Consider the following 20190-nt stretch of genomic DNA (forward strand, 5'->3'; position numbering starts at 1 on the left):
ACTTCAAACTCAAAACCAATCCGCTGAAAAATCGTCTACATAAACTTAATTGAACCTAACTAGATAATTTGATCCTACTTCCAGCTTAATTCAACTTTCAGAATCGTATTCAATAAATTTTGAGTCAAGTTCGAGCTTCTCATTACTTAACTTGATTGTAAACCTACAAAACACCATAATCAATTAAGTTCCATTGTGATAAAATTCAACAAGCATTATAAGGGTAGTTTACAAAAATATCACTCAATGCCTCCCAATCATAACTTTGATTGAAAATACTCTCTCTAAAGCACACTCTATCATGTTGATCTATCATATTCTTCATTCATTTTTTTCCCTTCAAGGGTTCATTGTAGATAACTCTTACAAATCAACTACTCAGAGAACAAAATCTCAGACATATTCCAAATAACAAAGATCAAAACCTTTCTGCCAATCTAGCAGTAACTTGTCTAAGTTTCGAGTAAACTTTTCCAGCAGGGGAACCTAAAATGAGACTGCAAAGAGAATCCCTAGCAATCTTGATGTTGGCAAAAGATCCCAGTATATGAATCTTGGTATCAGCAATGACAATCCTAGTCTTTGTAGCATTCTCAATGGCAAACTTCGTTTTACCGCCTTTCCCGGATAATCTTCCTATGGCGCGAGACAAGTGCTCTCCTCTAAGTGTTTTGACATCCTTGATTTCGAAGGATTCCGCATATAGCTCATCCAATCTCAAAAGAGCAATGGCATCTGGAACATCAAAACCCAACATGAAAGCCTGGACAAAGTCGGCACACTTTTGTAGGTTACTAATGTCGGGCGTCTCAGGTCTCGTTTTCAATTCAACCTTCCGAGCTTTGAGATTCATACGGATGTCGACCTTCATCTGTTCATAAATTGGAGTATAGATATCCAACCAGTATTTCTTGAGAGGTGAATACCTATGAGGCGGAACTGAAACCTTCCTGAACTGGACTCGACCATCAGACATCTCATGAGCCTTAAGAGGCTCGAATTTTGGCTTTGGGGGCAATGTATTTGGTTCGGGTTTAGATTCAGAAGGCAATGATTCAATCTCCATGGTGGCAGGTGTTTCGGTAGACATCTTAACAAAAGCTAGTTGGAGTCTGAATAAGAAATAACAAAAAAGCTCAAGTTATGATCAATGTTCAAAGTAAAACATTCAAGGGGGCAAAAACATCATCATCAATTATAAGAAATACCTCAAAGCATGGATGTAAAACCCAAATCCGATAGTTCAATCATATAAGTCGATTTTTCATCATTGTTTTCTGTAAATATAATTTCTCTTTTTTTTTTTACTTCTAAATAACATCCCGTAATTTCCATTAACGCATAAACTAATTCAGTTTGGTTCTTCCAAACATGCCTATAAGATATTATCCTAATAAAGGAACACTATTAAATCTAAAAGAACAAATGTAATGGCATCAACAATGTTACTTTTATTAAATTCTTCATCTCTAAACATCACAATTCATAACAATAGAAACTTCAATAATACCCAAAAGAACAAATCTTGCATAGACCCAAATTAAAAACTGGAGAAAAGTTGATCTCTTTGGAAACATCAATACATGTAAGTAAATCCCAAATCATTGGAATTGAAAACGAAGAAATATAGGAATCAAAAGGTTGAGCTGACCTGGACTGGATTTGAAAGGCTAATTCGGCAGAATTGGTCCTTCAAAAGAGAGAAGATCGCTAAGGTACACCGATGCCTCAATCGAATTTAGCTGGGAGTCTGGAAGCCATAAGCAGCGTCAAACAACCACGAAGAAAGAATAACCGCAAACTGAGTACGGAAATCTTTTAAAACCCTAAACCTTACCGTACGTTTGAAAATAAAAGATTATCATGAATATGTTTATGTTTACCGGCAATGTTGTATTTTATATTTAATTGGTTTAGTAGAAATGTAAGATTATCATATTTGGTTAAACGAATAAAATATTATTGGAATGTATATTTGATCAAATTATCCTTATTATATATTTGTTTTTTTAACAAGTTAAAAAATATTTATATATTTTAAAAAAAAATCATAAAATTCATTTTACAAAATTGAAAATATAAAAAGATTTAATGAAATTATAAAATTTTATTTTAACTCCTGAACTTCATATAAAATTTTAATTATAGACTTCTTTTGTAAATCTAAAATAGTTGAACGATAAATTTGTAATTTAACTTTCGTAGAATTTTTATTATTCAATGACAGATTAAGAATATTTTTGAAAGAAAAAAAATTAAGGGCATTTTAGACCAAATTGCCGGTAATCCAACAATACCTAAGGAAAATGAGGTAATGACATTTCCAGTAATATACCCAAAAAAATCCACTATTGATAATGTAAGATTACCGGGAATGACATTCCCGACCAACCAAACGGGGGAATATAGATTCTATTCCCATGAAAATCTCACATTCCCCCAACCAAACACACCTTTATGGGTACTTATGAAACTGTGCTTTAAATTTTGGGCTTTGATTAAATGAACTCTATTTTTGTTTGTAATTGTAGTCCATAGCCTTGTAAATCAAGCCCAAACTGATTAGATAAGGGGTTGTTATTACTATTTTTTTAATTATTACTGAACTAATATTTCTTTTAAGTAAAAATGTCACTAATGTTTTTTTTTTCATATTTATGACACAATATTTTTTAATTTTTTTTCAAATTTCTCTCCTTTTCTTTCTCCTCATCAACTGTTCATATATATTTTCTTTAATACTTTTATTTAATCAATTCGATTATGGAATGTATAATCATCTAAATTTTCTTTAATTTTATTTCACCAATACGATAGTGACATATGATACCATCTTGCATAGAGATCCAACATCCAACTATTAAATTAGATCAGGTTTTGTTAATTTTTTACTAAAATTTATATTTAAGATATATTATATCATCGTATGAACCAAGTGATTTCAGTCTTTAAAAGACTTCTTGTTTTCCTTTGAGATATCGGATTTGAACATCATGTGTGTAAGGATATGAGCAATCACCTTATTAAAGAGTTGAGAATCTTTGAATATATACTACATTGTATTCACCTCAAATTTACGAGTTAAAAATGTATTAAAATGTAATATTGACGTCTCCGTAAGAATAAAAAAACTAAAAAACAATCATTCTATTTAATTATTTATTTTCAATATGACATTTCTTTCTAAACCTTTTTCACCTAATGAATGGAATGAGAAGTATAATCAAACCCCCAATAGTTTAAAAAATGAAAACAAAATCTACTTATGCTTCACCACCAAGGGACTTCTAACATAGTGGTACCCATCTGACCATGTCAACAACCCAAATACATACCCTTCATCACCTGCTGATGATCCTACAACTTTCCTCTTTGTTTTAAATGTCACTTCAAATTTCAACTCTTCACCAATCTTCTCAAACGTCAATCTCGATGGTTTAACCGTAACCGTAACTCCGACGGGCGATCTGACATGGGCTAAATATGTCCCCGGCATACCTACATTCTTAACTTTCCTTCTAATAGCGGCTGAGCCCTTGAATTCAGGGACTGTTATGGAAGGGTAGTTCAAGTCTGTAACACTGTTTGATTTCGGGCATGAGAATGGCTTGTCTGAGAACAGTTGTATCATGGTCTGGTTGTAGCCTCGAGCACACAAGTAGTTCAGGTAATCATCGACGTTTAAGTCGTAGACAAGACCGGGATCCATTGCACGGTTCGCTCTCACATGTCCTGCACCATATTCGAATGGGGTTGCCTTTTTGTTGTCTGAATCGAGCATTGGATTCAAGGTGTTGTCTCTAGTTCTTGCGGTGGTCATGATGGCAGATTTTAAAGCAGCAGGGCTCCAATCAGGGTGGAGACTCTTGAGAAGGCCGATGATACCAGAAACGTGGGGGCATGACATGGAAGTTCCAGACTCTGAGGTGAAGGGTATTCTTCGTTTGTCGGAGTCGTCTTCGGTTGGTCCGACTGCTTCAGAGTATGCAGCAATGATGCTCACTCCTGGTGCAGTTATATCCGGCTAAAAACAGACATGAATAACGTTAGATTTTTCTATTCAGTGATGTGTATGTGTAAACTTGCAGTTATATCATTGCAGGTTTACCTTGAGGATTGCTGGATCAATAATGTTGGGGCCCCTAGAAGAGAAAGAAGCCATAAATGGTGCAGGCTCTGCGTCCAATATTGTCTTAACTGGTGTTATATATGCTGTAGGGTTCCTATCATATGATCAAATATATATATATATATACACACACGAATGAGTTATTATGGAGGAAAAGCAATAAAACGTGAAGTAGATTGAAGTAGAAGTAAGAAAGATACTTGGTTGAATTGATGTATGCGAAAACTGTGAGACCATCAGTGTAATTTAAGTGAGTAGCCGGAAGCAAATGAGGATCAGCTATAATTTCTTTTCCACTTTTATTATCGTTCGCTAGAACCATACCGACTGCACCTGCATGAAGAGCCTGCATTCCTTTATCGGTTCTTGCGTTATCTCCGCGAAGGCATACTAATATCTTCCCTTTAACCTTTTTGGGATCCAATGATCCCGCTTGACATAGGATACTGCATGAAAAAAAACATAAGCTGTTAATCGAGTGATATAAAAAAGATACAGAGTTACAGTTCCAGGGTGCAGGAGTAAGCTTACGCAACACTAGCAGAGGCGCTGGCCGCTTTGGCCTGTTCGGCACTGATAAGCGGATACTGAGTTTTCGATTTCAATGTTGCAGCAGCAAGGCTAACTCCCTGACAAAGGATATACAATAAGAACAAGAAGCAAACAATACAGAGATGAAATTAGTTATTAACCAGCACATAATTATCATACCTTGAGACGCATGTTATTTCCTAGCTCAACATAACTCGTAAACTCCCTGTCAAGTGTGCTAGCACCAACGGTAAACATCCATGGCGACAAGTTCTCCGCAGTTCCTGGAGTCGGTCCAGAGTTTCCAGCAGAAAAAACGACAGAAATCCCTTTCTTGACAGCATGGAAGGCACCGATAGAAGTACCATCTTCAAAAAACTCAGATGGACCGCCACCCAACGATACAGAAAGCACGTCGACACCATCACTTATAGCAGCATCAAAGGCAGCAACGATGTCTGCATCAAAACACTCGCTACCATCGATGGGTGGCCAACACACTTTATAAGCAGCAACACGGGCTTTAGGAGAACCTCCCTTTGCAGTACCATTGCCATGACCAAAAACGCTAGCACCATCAACAAAGTTGCCGCCTGCTGTCGATAGAGTGTGGGAACCATGGCCGTCGTGGTCCCTTACAGTCTCAAAGGTTGCATTTAGTTTTTCGCTGACAAAAGCGGAGTAGCCTTTGTTAAAGTACTTAGCTCCGATCAGCTTCCTGAAAATTTTAACAAAAGATCAATTGAAGAAAGTTATCTTAGCTAACAAGTTTTACCTAATAGAAAGTAAGATAAGAAGCCATTGTGCTGCACAAAAAAGAGGTTAAAAAGGTAGAAAACAATAAGAATTATGACTTCATGATTTCCATGGTTAACTGTCAACATCAGTGTAAGAACAGTGTAAGAATAGATGGTGATGGTGATGGATAGTCCATTTTTTTTAAAAAAATAGTATTTAAGGTTATTTTAAGAATTACATCCTATATCTATAGTCAAATATATGTCATATATATGCATAAAACATAGTTTTTTTTTAAAAAAAAGAGAGAGAACCTAAAAGCCATGATTGATGATTTTGCCAACTTAGAATCAAAACCATGTGCATTGATTCAGAAGACAGCAGAGATCACTTAAAAAAACTTTAAAATAACATACGTTGATTTTGATCATGGTAAATAGTGAATATAGATTAATGAACCCAGATATTTGCTTACTTAACTTGACTGTCAAGCATGTGGTAGGGAAAATGATAATAAATAAATAAAGCAGGACACAAAGGAAATCACGTGTGAATAAACAAGCAATAACTAGGAAAATGTAGAAGTCAAAGAGATGCAGAGACAAATTAAAAGAAACAATAAACAAAGGGAAAAAAAGAAATGGCGGGAAAATACTATGAAATGCAATAATGTTATAGAATTTGAAAGCAAGTTATATTTATATATATTCATTTAAAAAAACAGAATGGATGTGAGATTCACATATGAATTCCACTATCAGTCCATAAACCATAAAAAAGAGGGTCAGAGGCACCACTTTAGAAAAACTTCAAAGAATGGGCCCTTTCTCCTTTCAAAAACTTTGCCTCATTATTGAGGTAGCTATTGCATGTATGAACATTACTTTAAATGAATATATATTCCCTTCAAAAGCACTCCTGGTTTCCCAAATTTAGCAATGATATTGCAGTTTGCAATAAAGCTTTCAATAATGATTTCCCAAATTTAGCAATGATATTGCAGTTTGCAATAAAGCTTTCAATAATGAACAATCACTATATCCTTAATCTTAAAAGTTGTTTTGAGGAAGCGATATTAACCTGTTACAATGAACAGGAACATCGGCGCCACGTTGACAAGACCCTCGCCAACGAGCCGGGACCGGTCCCATGCCATCGTCACTAAAGCTCTTAGATTCCGGCCAGACTCCTATACATCAGATAAGCCATTAAAGGGGGAAAAGCAATTACTTTTTAGCCGAAATATGTCAAAACATGGTAGCCATTGACAAGCAAACAGTGGCATACATAATATAAAAGAAAAAAGGAAGCTAAAAAAAAGCATGTATTGTATAGTCAAAAATTATTTGCTGTTGACCCTACCACTGTCATATTGATATAATGTTAAAAAAATGATCGAATTATTCAAAACAAATGATCGAATTATTCTGCAGATTAATGGCAAAAAGCTGAGTTTTTTCCCCATTCAAATTAATAAATCTGCATTAGTTTTAAGATCATTTGAAACTCTTTTGTTAATGATTAAGTCAAAACAATATCATAGTCAACTAGCAAGAGGCATATTTGATTAAATGATTCGTTTTTAAACGTGTAAACATCAAATCAAAAACGCAAAGTTTCATGCAAAAAAATGAATGATAATGGATAATCAAAACTGCCGAAAGAAATATGGGAAAAAAGATACAAACTTTACCAGTGTCAAGGTTTCCAATGATTGTATCTTCGCCAAATCTTGCCTTCGTCCAGAGAGAATCCAAAGGAACAATTCCATTTCTCTCCAATCTGAGAAAATCCCATGATCGTGTTGTGTGAAGCTTTCTTCCTTTGTTTAAAAAAACCGAAACCACATTCGGGTGCTCTACATCGACAGATGATGGAACAATGAGGGATTATGAAAAAGAAAACAGAGCAAAGAAAGAGTAAACAAAATTGAAGAACTTGAAAAACTCTCACTTGCAATCTGTGATGCTTCTTCCTCATCAAGGATAGCCGCAAAACCATTGATGTTCTTAGTATACGAGTAGAAAATTCTCTCCTTAGCAGTTCCAGTACTGTGGAAGTAAATTGAAACGAATGCATTAAAAAGGAGGGGAAATGAGAACATTTTCATGTAATCATCAAATTATATACCTTCCCACAAATGAACCCAGTAATTCGTAATGAGAATCTGTGAACAGTCTTGGAAGTAAGAAACAAAGAATCAAACAAATAATAATAATAATAATAATAGTTGAAGAAGCTTTACTCGCCTTTCTCAAAGCAAAAGTTGGAGTCTGCAAAAGAGAAAAAAAGAAGACCGGTAACAGCAAAGGAGAAAGCATTGAAGAAATCCCCATTGCTTTGTTTGCTTTAAGAAAACTATTTCAATCTCCTTCTTTGTGAAAGAGATGGTGTGAAGGGACTCTGCTCTCTCCCCTGTTTTTAAACTCTGTTTTTGTAGCTTTTGGTTTGGAAACAAATTCTCTTCTTCCCTATGATAACGGATAGCTATGGAATTCCCCCATTTTTGCAAAGCAACTTTTTAGGAATGGATTGATTTATGAATTTATCCATTTATATTACATTATATTTTGTATTTATTTGTAACAAATTCCCATAGAATTTATTCACACCAAAACCATTTTTTACATTTTAATTTAAACTTTTTAAAATATATATTTTGATAATGTGATGAAAGATAATCTGAATAAATTCTTTGAAGCCAAGATAGCGCACATATCTGCAAATTTGATGGAGATAATTAGTGCATTATCAATAGGACAATGATTTTATAGGAAGAGATCAAAGTTAAACAGTCCTACAAGCTTAGGGATTCCTTTTTCATTATCAATAAAATTTAGAATAAACTATGTCCTTAGTCACCCAGCTATCACTTTGGTTCTATTTTGGTCACTCACTGTTAAAAAATAAATAAAATTGTTGATGTGGTATATTTATTTTTTTAATGATGTTGCATTACCTTATGATGATATGTCAATATCAATGTTAATTTTATAATAATGAGTGATCAAAACAGAATCAAAATGATAATTGATCGAGTAAATACGTAGTTTACCTCAAAATTTATCATGAAACAAAAATAAATAAATAAAAATTCTAAAAGGTATTTTTGTTGGGGTTGGGACTATAAATAAAGGTGGAAAGCTCAAAAGTGTATGCATCAATATTTTTATATTTCTAACAAGTTTTACATCATGGAAATAAATAAAGTTACATGTGAAAGTTTTAATCTTTTCTTATTTGCCTTAAAAGTTAACATTTTTTTTATCTTTACTTATTTTTAATTAATATGATTATCCGTTTATTGATATAAGCTTAATACAAGAAAAATATTTTTTATTAAATAATAAAATATTATATTTTTAAGATAAACATCGAAATTTAGACTCACGTAAAATAAGACAATATAATCATCCAAATAGTATTTTTCTTAGTGCGAGAAGAATGGGAGATATGGAATTCTACGCTATAACCTATAAAATAAGAAAATGTTAAAATAATGTCATTATAAAAACTTGGAAGAAAATAATCAAGTAACGCAACGTATATATAGGGATCGGCATTCCGACCCGATCCGCATGAAATACTTCACCAACCCGATATAATTTAAAAAACCGATCCAACCTAAAATAATAATAAAATATATTTTTATTTAATAAAAATAATGACTTAATTGAAAAAAATAATATATAGAGGTATTATTATAATTATTCAAATATATAAAGTAAAATTATATATTTTTCGAGTCGGGTATTTTCACCCTAAACCTGAACCAAACCCGACCCATCACTTTAAAAAAAAACTGACCCGACCTGGTCCGAACCCAAATTTTTTTAAAAAAGACCCGATTCAGATCAGAACTTATCGGTTTGAGTCCCATGCCCATCCCTACGGTATATATCTTTTAATTGTTTTTTAAGCCATTTATAAAATTTGGGTTTTAGAAAAAATATTAATATGGATGGATTTACATTGAACGTGCACATCAAAACATATTATGGATTTTACATTGAACGTTGCACATCAAAACATATTAATGCAATACATCGAAACACATTATTAATTAAGTTGTTCTTATTTAGTAATATTAAAAAACTCAATGGTCACTCCATGATTAATCTAATTTAAGAATTTAATTTTAATTATTTTAATATGGGTAATTATATTTTTAGTACTTAGGTGTTGTTTGTTTTTGCAGAGGTAAAAGGTCTGCGGACCACATCTGTAGGCATCTGCAGCAAAAGATGTGGACCAAAAGTCTACAGTCTGTAAGAAGAAGACTGTTTATTTTTTAACGTCTGCAGACTGTTAAAATAAACTGAAATATAAATAAACTGATTTTTTAAACTTAAAAGAGTTTAGCAATACTGAGATTTAAATAATTTTAGTTTTACAATACTGAAATTTAAATAATTCATACAACTACAATAATAATTTTTTTAGAAAAACAAACACCACCTTATTAATTCAATTATAAGTCTTACATAATCACATGTATTATTAGTTTTATAGAATAAAATTTATAAATAATCATTAAATTATATGATTTTTTTAAATATGTAATTATATAATACTTTTACTTTTTTTAAATATATATTCATAATTTATTTTTATAATTATAAGATATTTTTAGAAAATATTTTTTAATTTATAAAATTATTTTATGATTATTTTTTATTTAATTGTGATTATATTTTAAAATTTTAAAAACATAATTTATAATTTTTTATATTTTAAAATCTTAATTATCAAACAATGAAATCATTTTTTATTAAATAATGTGGTTTAAATACTTATATTTTGTATAAAAAGTTTAAATATAATTTAAAAATAACAAATCCAAAAAATATTATATTTAAAATTAAATCAAAATAATTAAAATAAATATAAAATTTTAATAATATATAAAATAATTTATATGATACAAAATTAAATATCTTTAATATAATATTAAAAAATTAATATTTAATTTATTTAAAATTAATATCTATAATATAATATTAAAAATTAATATTTCATTTATTTAAAAAATTGATATTAAAATCAAAATCAAATATATTATAAAATTAAATATAAAACCTCTTTGAAGAGGTTAGAAGACTTCTGCAGACATAAGGCCACGTCTGCGTCACGCAGACCACGCGCAGACGTTAGAAGAGTTTCTGTCTTCTAAAAAACAAACGGTCTGCGAAGTCCAATGTCTGCGCGTGGTCTGCGCGGCGCAGACATAAGAGCTTTGCAGACCTTACACAGTAAAAATAAACACCACCTTAATCTATTAATTTTGTACCACTTTAGTACCTAAACTTTTTTTTTTAAAAAATCATACCCATCAATGTTGACGTGGAATGACATGTAAACTTTTTTATCTTTTTAGATTTTCATGTCATATTTCTCTTTCTATCTCAGTTCATTTTGGATAAGCCAATTAATATAATTATTCATTTATTTAATTTAATAAATGAACGCTAAAAAGAAAAATTCACGAACAATATTTCGTTGAACGCTCTATTTATTTATACCTTTAATGGCAACTCCTTTGGTAAGGCTCTCTTTTGATGGAACACCTTTATCTTACATGACACAAGAGTTTAGAGTTTAGGGTTTTATCAATAAAAACAATAATTCGAGTATTATTTAAATAAAATTATCTCAGAAATTGCATTTCATGACATCAGCTATTAGTGTTTCCCATTTCATATTCAATGGAGATTGTAGATTAGCTACTGCGTTATCCAAACTATAAGTCTCGTGTATATTAGTATATATGCCTGGATAAAAAAGTGAATTTCATTCGCAAGTTTACCACCTTCATGGTGGAGACTGTTCCGATTACACCGTATATGCCTGGATAAAACAGTAAATTCATTATTGTTGATGAGATCTGTATAAAATTATCTCACCTTACTTTTGTTTCACTTCTTTACGGAGATAAAACACTTAATTATCGGTCAACAATCAATCTATTATTAATTATAATTTTTTTAAATTAAAAAGAATAAATCGTTAAATAGTTATTATATTCTATTTAATCCTATCAACGATTATCATTTTTTAGAATTGCCCGTCCAGCTCAGTTGGTAAGAGCACAAAATTCTTAACCTTGTGGTCGTGAGATCGAGTCTCATGGTGGAAAATTCATAATTCTGACTGTCGAAGGTCTCCTACGGAAGCTGCTCTCAATCTGGCGTTGGGGGCAGCCTACTATCCTATCTCTCTCTTACCCCATTACGTTGAGAGCAACCTACTATCCTACCTCTCTCTTACTCCATTACATATGGGAATAAGGTCGGTTAACTATTATCATTTTTGACTTGGGAGAAATCCAAGTCCAGTGCACGACCGATTTGAGAATCTCTTAGCACAAATTGGAAACAAATAGGGGCTTACGTTGTCTTAGACCACAAGCCCATTGAAAGGAGGCAAAATTATCCCAATAAGGTATATGAGTTTTTTATTTAGTCTATTAGGACAAGTCAATATTTATTTTAAGATCTAGTCTTTTCTACTGTGACACGGAATTCGTCACGTCGAAATGACGAGTTTTAATAAAAAAATATTTTTTATTTTAACTTTTTACATCGATGTGATAGATTTTAATAAAAATTTATATTTTATTTGAACTCGTCACCTCGCGTGAAGAGTTTGAATAAAAAAATATGAGTTTGAATAAAAATATTTTTTATTAGAACTCGTCACGTCGGCATAACGAATTCTAATAACATTGTAAAAATATATTGTAGATCCCAAAATAAATTTTGACTTACCCTAATGGATTAAATAAAAAACCTCGTTATCTTTATTGGACTAAATCAGCTTTGGAAGGAATTACCTTTACAATCATTAAAACATTTCATTACCAAATCTGTCCAACTGGTGCGAAAACCATCATTCGTTCCAAAAATAACACTTCAACTCTCACATATGTTTTACTCATATCTAATTTTATCTTATTTTTATATCAATAAATGATTTAAAAAAAATAAAAACACTAAAATTTAATCTAATTAGTTAATATAAATCCTAACTAAATAAAAAAATATTTGAAAATAACAATTTACTTTTGGGTAAACCACAACATTCCTCACTTAATTTTACTTTCTCCTATTTCACTCACTGTACTTTTAATTTTTTCAATTTACTCACTAAATTTTTGAATTGCTCATGCTTTGGTCACTAAAAAATATTTATTATTATTATTATTATTATTATTATTATTCTATGACGTGACATTTTTATTATAAACAAAATATAAAACAATTTAAAATAAATAATATTTTCACTTCTCCACTATATGTAGCATCACCATCGCCATTTCTTGTCATTGTCGATCATTGACAACCATTTGATCCCAAATTGTATCGAGAGTCTCGCGTTGACAGCCTGAGTCTGAATCTGGTGGTTGTTTCACTGGAAAATATCCCAAAACATGTGAATCTCGATTGAAACATTTGTGGACTTCGAAGCATATTCTGAAAAAATGGAGGTTGAATTCAGACTCGTGGGGTCGAGGCAAAACAACCCATGAAATATAGGACCGAATGACCATTATCTTAGGTGGGCAACAGTGACCAACATTTCAATTTTCTCATTTTTTTATCAGATTTGAAGCATGTTCTAGGGTCGGATTCGAACTCAGGGAGTTGAGACGAAACGATCGATAAAATTTGAGGCTGAACAACCACCATTTACGACCATCTTGGTTGTAGAGTCCAATGTCGACGACCACCGTCTATTTTATTTTATATATTAAATTATTTATATATGAAATAATAATAAAAAATGTTACATCATATCAAAATAATAATAAATTAATTCAAAGTGATAAAAAATGAGTAATTTGAAAATTCAGTGAGTAAATTAAAAAGCTGAAAGTACAGTGAGTGAAATAAGAGAGAAAGTAAAATTCAGTGAGGAGTGTAGTAGTTTACTCTTTATTTTTCATACGCATATTTCTCTCTTATTGCTCTCTCGGAGTTGGGTATTATGGTTTTCAGCACAGGTCTCATGGTTTTCAGTTGTGTAACCAAGAGAATTTTGATTTGATGTTTTAGGTCAATCAGTAGACTTTCTTTCTCTGCATTTACTGCCAATAGGCCATGATGTGTATTTCCAACCCTTTGTCTGCCCATTTTTTCTTTGCATGCTACTTTCATCTTCCTTGTTTTCCTTTCTACTTTTTCTTCAAAGCATAGTACTAAGATGTGGATGCGATTGCAGTTGAGAAATCACGATTATAGATGTTACAAATGCGGTTTATGATATCACGATAATCTTAAACAATATTACGATGTGACTATTACACTACGATGTGATTGTTACACTGTATTATAGCTGTAATTTAATATTATAACATAAAATGTTCTTCGTGCTAAAATCATATGTACATTGACACATGATGAATTCCATCTTAGCAAAAGAATGTGTACAAGTCATAGTTTGTTGTTTCAACAACGGTGGAATCTTAGAACCCTTTCCAAGTATTTAAAACTTCATTAAATATATCAGCTATAAGCTCCCTATCTGCACATTGCAGGAAGTCATTCATATCATCTCGAATATCGTATATTTTACCGAACTTCACCAGATATCGCATGCAACTCAACTTCAGTTTATGCAATTGGTACAGGTTTGCATTTTGGAGCCTCTCCAGTACGTTCTTCGCGTCGATATCCTCCATTAGACTCTCATGGCACGCCTCTTTCAAGTCCAGGATGTCGTACTTGTCGGCTGCCTGGAGAAGTGCCAACCGGTGAGTCCGAAATTCTTCGTGTTTGATGTTCCCGTAAATGTACCTTAGGAAAGCCCGACAGACTTCAGTTGACATGTCGGATATGTTGATGATCGAGAGTTCTTTCTCTTGCAGGTTATGTGAAAACATGCTGTGGAAAATGGGTGATCTAGAGGCTAGAACGGCTCGGTGAGCTTCGATGCTTCCGTCGGAAAGATTGATGATGATGTCGGTGTTGATCCCTTCTGTTAACATTCGACCGAGGCATGCTAAAGCCGTTTCGTTCGATTGCTTTGTCGTGAACCCTCCAGCCCAAATGGAGCAAGGTTCACCACCCTGCAAATCAACAGTAAACCACCATAAAATTTTATAAGTTCGTCTACCTTAAAATATTATAAGTTTATCATCGCGACATAAAATCTTGTGTCCGTCCATATCACGAACATATATCTTTTGTTTATAGGAAGATCGTGTTAGAGACTTACGTTTGGAGATGCAGTCTTTAGATCAAGAAATTCAACGTCGATGATGAATTTCCCTGTTAAAGGAACCTCAATCGGCCACACAAAATCGTCGTTGTTCTTCAGCTGCTTGTCTGTAATTTCTGTAAACAGATGCAGCAAATAGAAAAAGGATCAAATTATGCTTCTAGTCCTTGTACTTTGACAAAATTTGAAACTTTTTATCAATGGAAAAGAAAACATAAATTAAACTATAATGGATCATAACAAATGAAGATTGTTATAGTTAGAGGGTTGAGTACCCGGATGAGTCAAAGCCTTCCGATCACCGGCTGAGCTGACAACTCGGACGATGAAGGAGGCGATCGGAGGATTATCTCTTGTCAGAATTGAAATCTCTGGGTATAATCTAACATACAATACCCTGTTTTTCTCCACAGATAAATGCCTTCATTTCAAAGGAAAACAAAAAGGTAAGATGAACAATCTCAATGACTAAAACAAAACAAAACAGGAACAAGTTTGTCTTCATAACAGAACATAAGCCATTCAAATTTGCAATACCATCAGGGGGTCTAATTGTGAGTTTAGTCCTCATACTATGCTGGAATTCGGGGTTTAATCAACAAGTAAGAACATGCTTTTAAAGAAAAACAGAACAAAAGCCATTAAAACAAGGTTAAACTTCAAAAAAAATCCACAAAGAAACAAGATTTTCTGCTTGCTGAATTAAAATTCAGATTCTTTAATGTTTTTCATAATGAAAAGCTTAAATGAATTCATTAAAAAAAGTAATCAAAAAAGAAAGAAAGAATCAGACCAATTCCATTTACCGATCTTGAAGGGATCGGATTTGCGGTAAGTGAAAGAGGCAAGGTTGTCGATCCGCCATTGAGCAAGCCGAGCAGTGGTTTCGACTCTATAAGCCGATTCGCTCATCCTAGAAAAAGCCAGAGCCGCTATGATTTCATGGATACAATCAAATATCCCTTCGAACAGATACTCCCCTGACTTTCCCAGGTTTACTGTTACTATCTCTTCACATAAATTCTTTAAAAAACAGAACCCACTTCTCCTTTCAGTCTCGAACACACTTTTGTTGACTGTATTCGTCTGAAAAAAAACCCCCAGAGATTAAACACACTGTCGTTGTTTGAGATAGGCGAGGTCCGAGGATGTTGGTGTTGGTTAACGGCAGTGAGGGGTGGAATAGGATCCTATTGGAGGAGAAACAGAGAGAGAGAGGGGAAGAGAGATATAAAGAGATAAAGGGAAGCCTTTGGATCGTTTCTGTTTATGGGGTTTACTACTATTTAGTTGTAGAATTCATTGGCAGTAGGCCCCTCCTTATGTTTGTTGTTGCTTTGCAACTTTGAAGCAAAGTATCTCATTCTTCCAATTTATAGATTGATTTAATTAAACATATTGAGCAATTCTTATAGCGTTAATAGTGTGTTAACTAATATTTTCATCTGTAAAATGAGCTTTTTGCACCAAAATGAAACTTTGGGATCCAAAATGCTTAAAAATATAGGGGCTAAAATGATCATTTTTATAAATATTAGGGGCTATTTTTAGCATTATGACTAAAAAGTAGATAGATTTAATTCGAATCTATTAAGTGACTTTAATAAAAAAAAAGAGAATGATGTTTTCCTTAGAGGATCTGGATTCGAGTAGTTGCGTCTACAAAGTGTGTATTGTCAACTAACTAAGGGAAAAACTGCAAAAATATTACTTTATAATTACCTAGATTACTCAAATAAAAAGAGATTCAATTCATTAATTTTATGATTAAATTAAAGAGGCAAAAATTGAATTTGAAATACATGGAGGAGTCATAATGCAACTTACCGTTGTACTAATATGTAATTCACAAACTCTTGAGGGACTAAATTTTAGGGGGAGGGGTGGTGTGGCCCCTGCTCAAACAGTGTCTTTTAAGGTCATTCTTTAATATTGTTTGATCAATTTTGAATAAAAGCAAGAAAGTATGTATTTATTCAAAAAGGAAAAGAAAAGAAAAGAAGAAAGTATCCAATACTTCGAGTAAATGGGAATACTTACTTTGATAAAAAAAATAGACATCTAAAATAAAAATAAATATAAACTTTTAGACTAATTTTTTAGAGTTTGGGGTTTAATTTCACTTTTGTATAAATGAGTTTCATAATCAAAGTATTTTTGAACAAAATTTTGAAATTTAGGGTTTTAATTTTACAAACAAAAAGCAAAGATGCATTGATCAAAATTGATGTGGAAAAAGATGAATTCATGAAATTAAGGTGTTTGTGACTTAGGATTGTTCAATTTTTTTAATTTATTTTTCTTTTTTCTCTAAAAAGTTGAAAGAAAAATAAAAAGATAAATAGATATTATGTGTCAAACATTTATTGGATATTTTCTTTAACGAGTAATCTGTAAATAAAAACGTAATAAAATGTTTTTAATAAAAATAAATACTTAAAATAAAACTTAAATATAATTTAGATATTTATTTATTTCCATTAATTAAATATAACTCCTGGGTTTACGTGTACCCAATTCAACTCAATGATTTGCGTGCTCCTCTCTTCCTCTTTTTTGTTTTATGTTATTTAATTTTCCCCCAACATCACGACTTTGTCTAACAAAGATGTAATGTAACCCAGAAAGGAAAGGGGATAAAACGGCATTTAGTCCCTGAATTTGAATTTTCTAATTTAGTCCTTGAATAACTTTTTCAATATTAAGTACCTAAATATGGAAACTTTTCCATTTTCATACCTTTTGATGATGTCGTGTCATCAATTGAGAAGTGGAGTAAAAGATCCTTTTGCTTAAGCATGCATTAAAATTAGGGACAATCATTTTTAATTCGATAAGTTAGGATCTAACTCGATTTGATAACATTATTTTAAAAAATTTAAACCCAGGTTTAATCGGGTCAGATGTTCTAAAGGATGATATTGGCTCAGGTCAATTCTAATTTAAGCTAAAAAATCTTTAACTTGACCCGCGATAATAATATTAACTTTCTTTATATATTTAGGGATATTTGCTATAATACTAATTTTTCTATTTTTTTATATCAAAATTAGGGTCAAATTTTGGGTCAGATGAGATTTCCTCAAATCGGGTTAGATTCAAGTAAAAGGGATATATTTATCGGTTCAGATCAAATTAACCAAAAATTCAACCTAGTGCAACCCATTATCATCCCTAATTGAAATAAATTAAGCTGTAGATGAGACTAGAGCAATGGAAGATCAATTTTTATTTGAGATTAACCAATGGAGGAGGCACTGATAACCTATATTAAGGGGTTAATTGGAATTTTTTATTCCTTTGTTTACACTTAACCAAATGTGTTATTGTTGGTCTAACGTCAGTATTTTTTGTGCGGATAATTTCATTTTATTACCCAAAGAAATAGAGTTCTGCTACAAAAACAATCAGCAACCTGATTTCATATGAACATCCTACTCACAAAATCAAAACATCGGTTAAGCTATACCCCAATGATTACAAAGAGTAATATTAACACTATCTAGTCTATTTAGTTCCTACCCTTAATTGTAATAAATGATCTCTTGATTATATGATATTATTTTATTAAGTCTTCTTATTATAAAAGTTATAAAATTGTCACCCGACTATAGATAGTTGCTTTCTTGAGTCCCCTAATTATTAAAAGCTACAAAATGATCAATCGACTATTTATTATGTTTCAAACTCGTCCTTTTCCGTTAAATAATTAACGACAGTTTGAGTTGGACGTTAATTTTCTGACTGATATTTGATAAAATCTGATCTCATATTCTCAAATGACTATCATATCTCATTCAACATGTTAACATTCAGCTCAGACGACCATTGATTTTCTTAACGGAAAATGATGAGTTTGGAACATAATGATAGTCGAGAGACTCAATAAAATAGTTGCATATAGTAAGGAGACCATTTGTATACTTTATCCAAGAAGATATTGGATATATATATATATTTCAATAATTGCATAAATAATTTAATAAGTTTCTGATTTTATTTGTTTTTATTTCTCAGCAATCATAGTGTTGGAATACCCTATCTTGCAAGAAATCTTGACAAATAAATCTGAAATGATCACACCCATATACACATACTGTCCTAAACTTACTTAACGAATGGTCTCCATCCTTTTATGTATGTATGCATTATGTCTCAAGCTTCATCATCATGCAAAACACTAATTGAGTGTACACTAGGCTACCTATTTGGAAGACCCACTTTCGTCTTCAATTTTCACATAATCTCTCTGCATTATAGTTTTTAATTAATGACAGACATAATTTTAAGGATGAATATATATATATATATATATATTAATAATATAAAATTTTTATTGAATGAACACAAATAATATTTCAAAATAAATATATTCAATAGAATGAATTACAATAAAAAAAATTAGATTTTAAAATCGACATTTACCTAAGCTAATACAAGGATGAATCCGTCACTTTTCCTATATCCATTTTTAATTAAATTAGTGAAGAAAAACCATAAAGTCAAAGTTTAGTTGCAATTAATCATTTTGTAGTTTGACTTGAAGATACATTGGGGGGCACTTATTAGGTAAAATTGCAACGTACGAAAATAAAAATAAAAAAAAGTCATGAAAATTTCAATGATAAAGATTGGGTGATACACTTGTATTGCATAAGATATTGGCAGGCATGATTTAGTGCATAAATTGGACCGCTTTTGTCTGATATTTATAATTAGTCTCTTCCATATGTTAATATTAGACAGTCGCCTAAATATCCTCAATATATTTTTTCCCAGAAAAAGAAAAGCCCATGCTCTTGCAAGTGAAAACGACGTTACATATAAGAAGAAAAAGACAAATGAATTATGGGGTTTCATAATGTTCAAAGTTAGGAAGGGTGGGTGTAATTTTATTAGAGGGTCAAATGTGACACTTGGCTGCTTTAATTTAGATTAATGACGTATTTTCATGTCGTAATCTCTAGATTCACCACGCAATACATTTTACCTATGGGACTTATTATAGAAGAAAACAAAATTACAACGTACTTAAGCATAAAAAGAAAATGAGAATAATATTCATAAAAAGTTCATATAAAAATAAAATGTTAAACCTAAATATACGAAGAAAAATGAATCTTTCTCTTGAGAATGACAATAAACATCAAAAGAATTCAGTAATCTTCATAAAAACTTATTCTCTCTGTCGAACGAGACGTTTTATGAAGTGATAAGGGCTGGTGAGCGAACCAAACTCTTTGGCATGCTACTTCGCTACACAATTTTGATTATGTCGATAAACAACATTTTACTAAAGAGGGGATCTGACTATACGTGACCACCGACAAATCAATCAAAATATTTCTTTATGAAGTGATAAAGGACTGGTGAGCGAACTAAACTCTCTGACAGGCTACTTCGCTACACAATCATGATTATATCGATAAACATTATTTTACCAAAGGAGATCTGACTATACGTGATCACCTACAAATCAACCAGAAAATAAATATTGTGAGGACCTTTGCGGGAGCACCAAAACGGCCTCAAATGTATGAGAAAAATGTACCAAAAACCATAAGGATCATATC

General features: G+C 31.8%; 3 protein-coding genes across 4 annotated transcripts; all 3 read right to left on the reverse strand.

The window, feature by feature from the left end:
- Nucleotides 1–299: 299 nt before the first annotated feature.
- LOC120219564 (RNA-binding protein pno1-like) lies at nt 300–1750 on the reverse strand. 2 transcript variants are annotated; one of them, XM_039216390.1, is made up of 2 exons: nt 1652–1750; nt 300–1112 (listed from the first exon to the last, which is right to left on the reverse strand). In XM_039216390.1, the coding sequence occupies exon 2, from the start codon at nt 1088–1090 to the stop codon at nt 419–421; it is 672 nt and encodes a 223-aa protein (XP_039072321.1). In that variant the 5' UTR covers nt 1091–1112; nt 1652–1750; the 3' UTR covers nt 300–418. The 2 variants fall into 2 exon arrangements, with proteins under 2 accessions (XP_039072321.1, XP_039072320.1); XM_039216389.1 differs by having other exon boundaries at nt 300–1101; nt 1652–1663.
- A 1485-nt stretch (nt 1751–3235) lies between these two features.
- On the reverse strand, nt 3236–7734 carry LOC120219281 (subtilisin-like protease SBT5.4). The gene is made up of 10 exons (XM_039216107.1): nt 7644–7734; nt 7529–7565; nt 7352–7449; nt 7092–7256; nt 6479–6587; nt 4841–5378; nt 4661–4758; nt 4330–4575; nt 4109–4223; nt 3236–4024 (listed from the first exon to the last, which is right to left on the reverse strand). The coding sequence occupies exons 1-10, from the start codon at nt 7732–7734 to the stop codon at nt 3260–3262; spliced, it is 2262 nt and encodes a 753-aa protein (XP_039072038.1). The 3' UTR covers nt 3236–3259.
- A 6105-nt stretch (nt 7735–13839) lies between these two features.
- Nucleotides 13840–15804, reverse strand: LOC120219565 (BTB/POZ domain-containing protein At1g55760-like). The gene is made up of 4 exons (XM_039216391.1): nt 15411–15804; nt 14893–15038; nt 14615–14733; nt 13840–14465 (listed from the first exon to the last, which is right to left on the reverse strand). The coding sequence occupies exons 1-4, from the start codon at nt 15527–15529 to the stop codon at nt 13863–13865; spliced, it is 987 nt and encodes a 328-aa protein (XP_039072322.1). The 5' UTR covers nt 15530–15804; the 3' UTR covers nt 13840–13862.
- Between the last annotated feature and the right edge of the window lie 4386 nt (nt 15805–20190).

Source organism: Hibiscus syriacus, unplaced genomic scaffold (assembly GCF_006381635.1).
Source record: "Hibiscus syriacus cultivar Baekdansim isolate YM2019G1 unplaced genomic scaffold, ASM638163v2 tig00110206_pilon, whole genome shotgun sequence".
Classification (NCBI taxonomy): domain Eukaryota; kingdom Viridiplantae; phylum Streptophyta; class Magnoliopsida; order Malvales; family Malvaceae; genus Hibiscus; species Hibiscus syriacus.

Coding starts and splice junctions, on each gene's coding strand:
- LOC120219564 (XM_039216390.1), bottom strand. CDS start 1,090: ATGTCTACCGAAACACCTGCCACCATGGAGATTGAATCATTGCCTTCT.
- LOC120219565 (XM_039216391.1), bottom strand. CDS start 15,529: ATGAGCGAATCGGCTTATAGAGTCGAAACCACTGCTCGGCTTGCTCAA. Junction 15,039..15,410: donor AAGATCGGTAAATGGAATTG/GTCTGATTCTTT, acceptor TTTGAAATGAAG/GCATTTATCTGTGGAGAAAA. Junction 14,734..14,892: donor GAAGGCTTTGACTCATCCGG/GTACTCAACCCT, acceptor ATCTGTTTACAG/AAATTACAGACAAGCAGCTG.
- LOC120219281 (XM_039216107.1), bottom strand. CDS start 7,734: ATGGGGATTTCTTCAATGCTTTCTCCTTTGCTGTTACCGGTCTTCTTT. Junction 7,450..7,528: donor CTGGGTTCATTTGTGGGAAG/GTATATAATTTG, acceptor TTACTTCCACAG/TACTGGAACTGCTAAGGAGA. Junction 4,025..4,108: donor TTGATCCAGCAATCCTCAAG/GTAAACCTGCAA, acceptor GTCTGTTTTTAG/CCGGATATAACTGCACCAGG.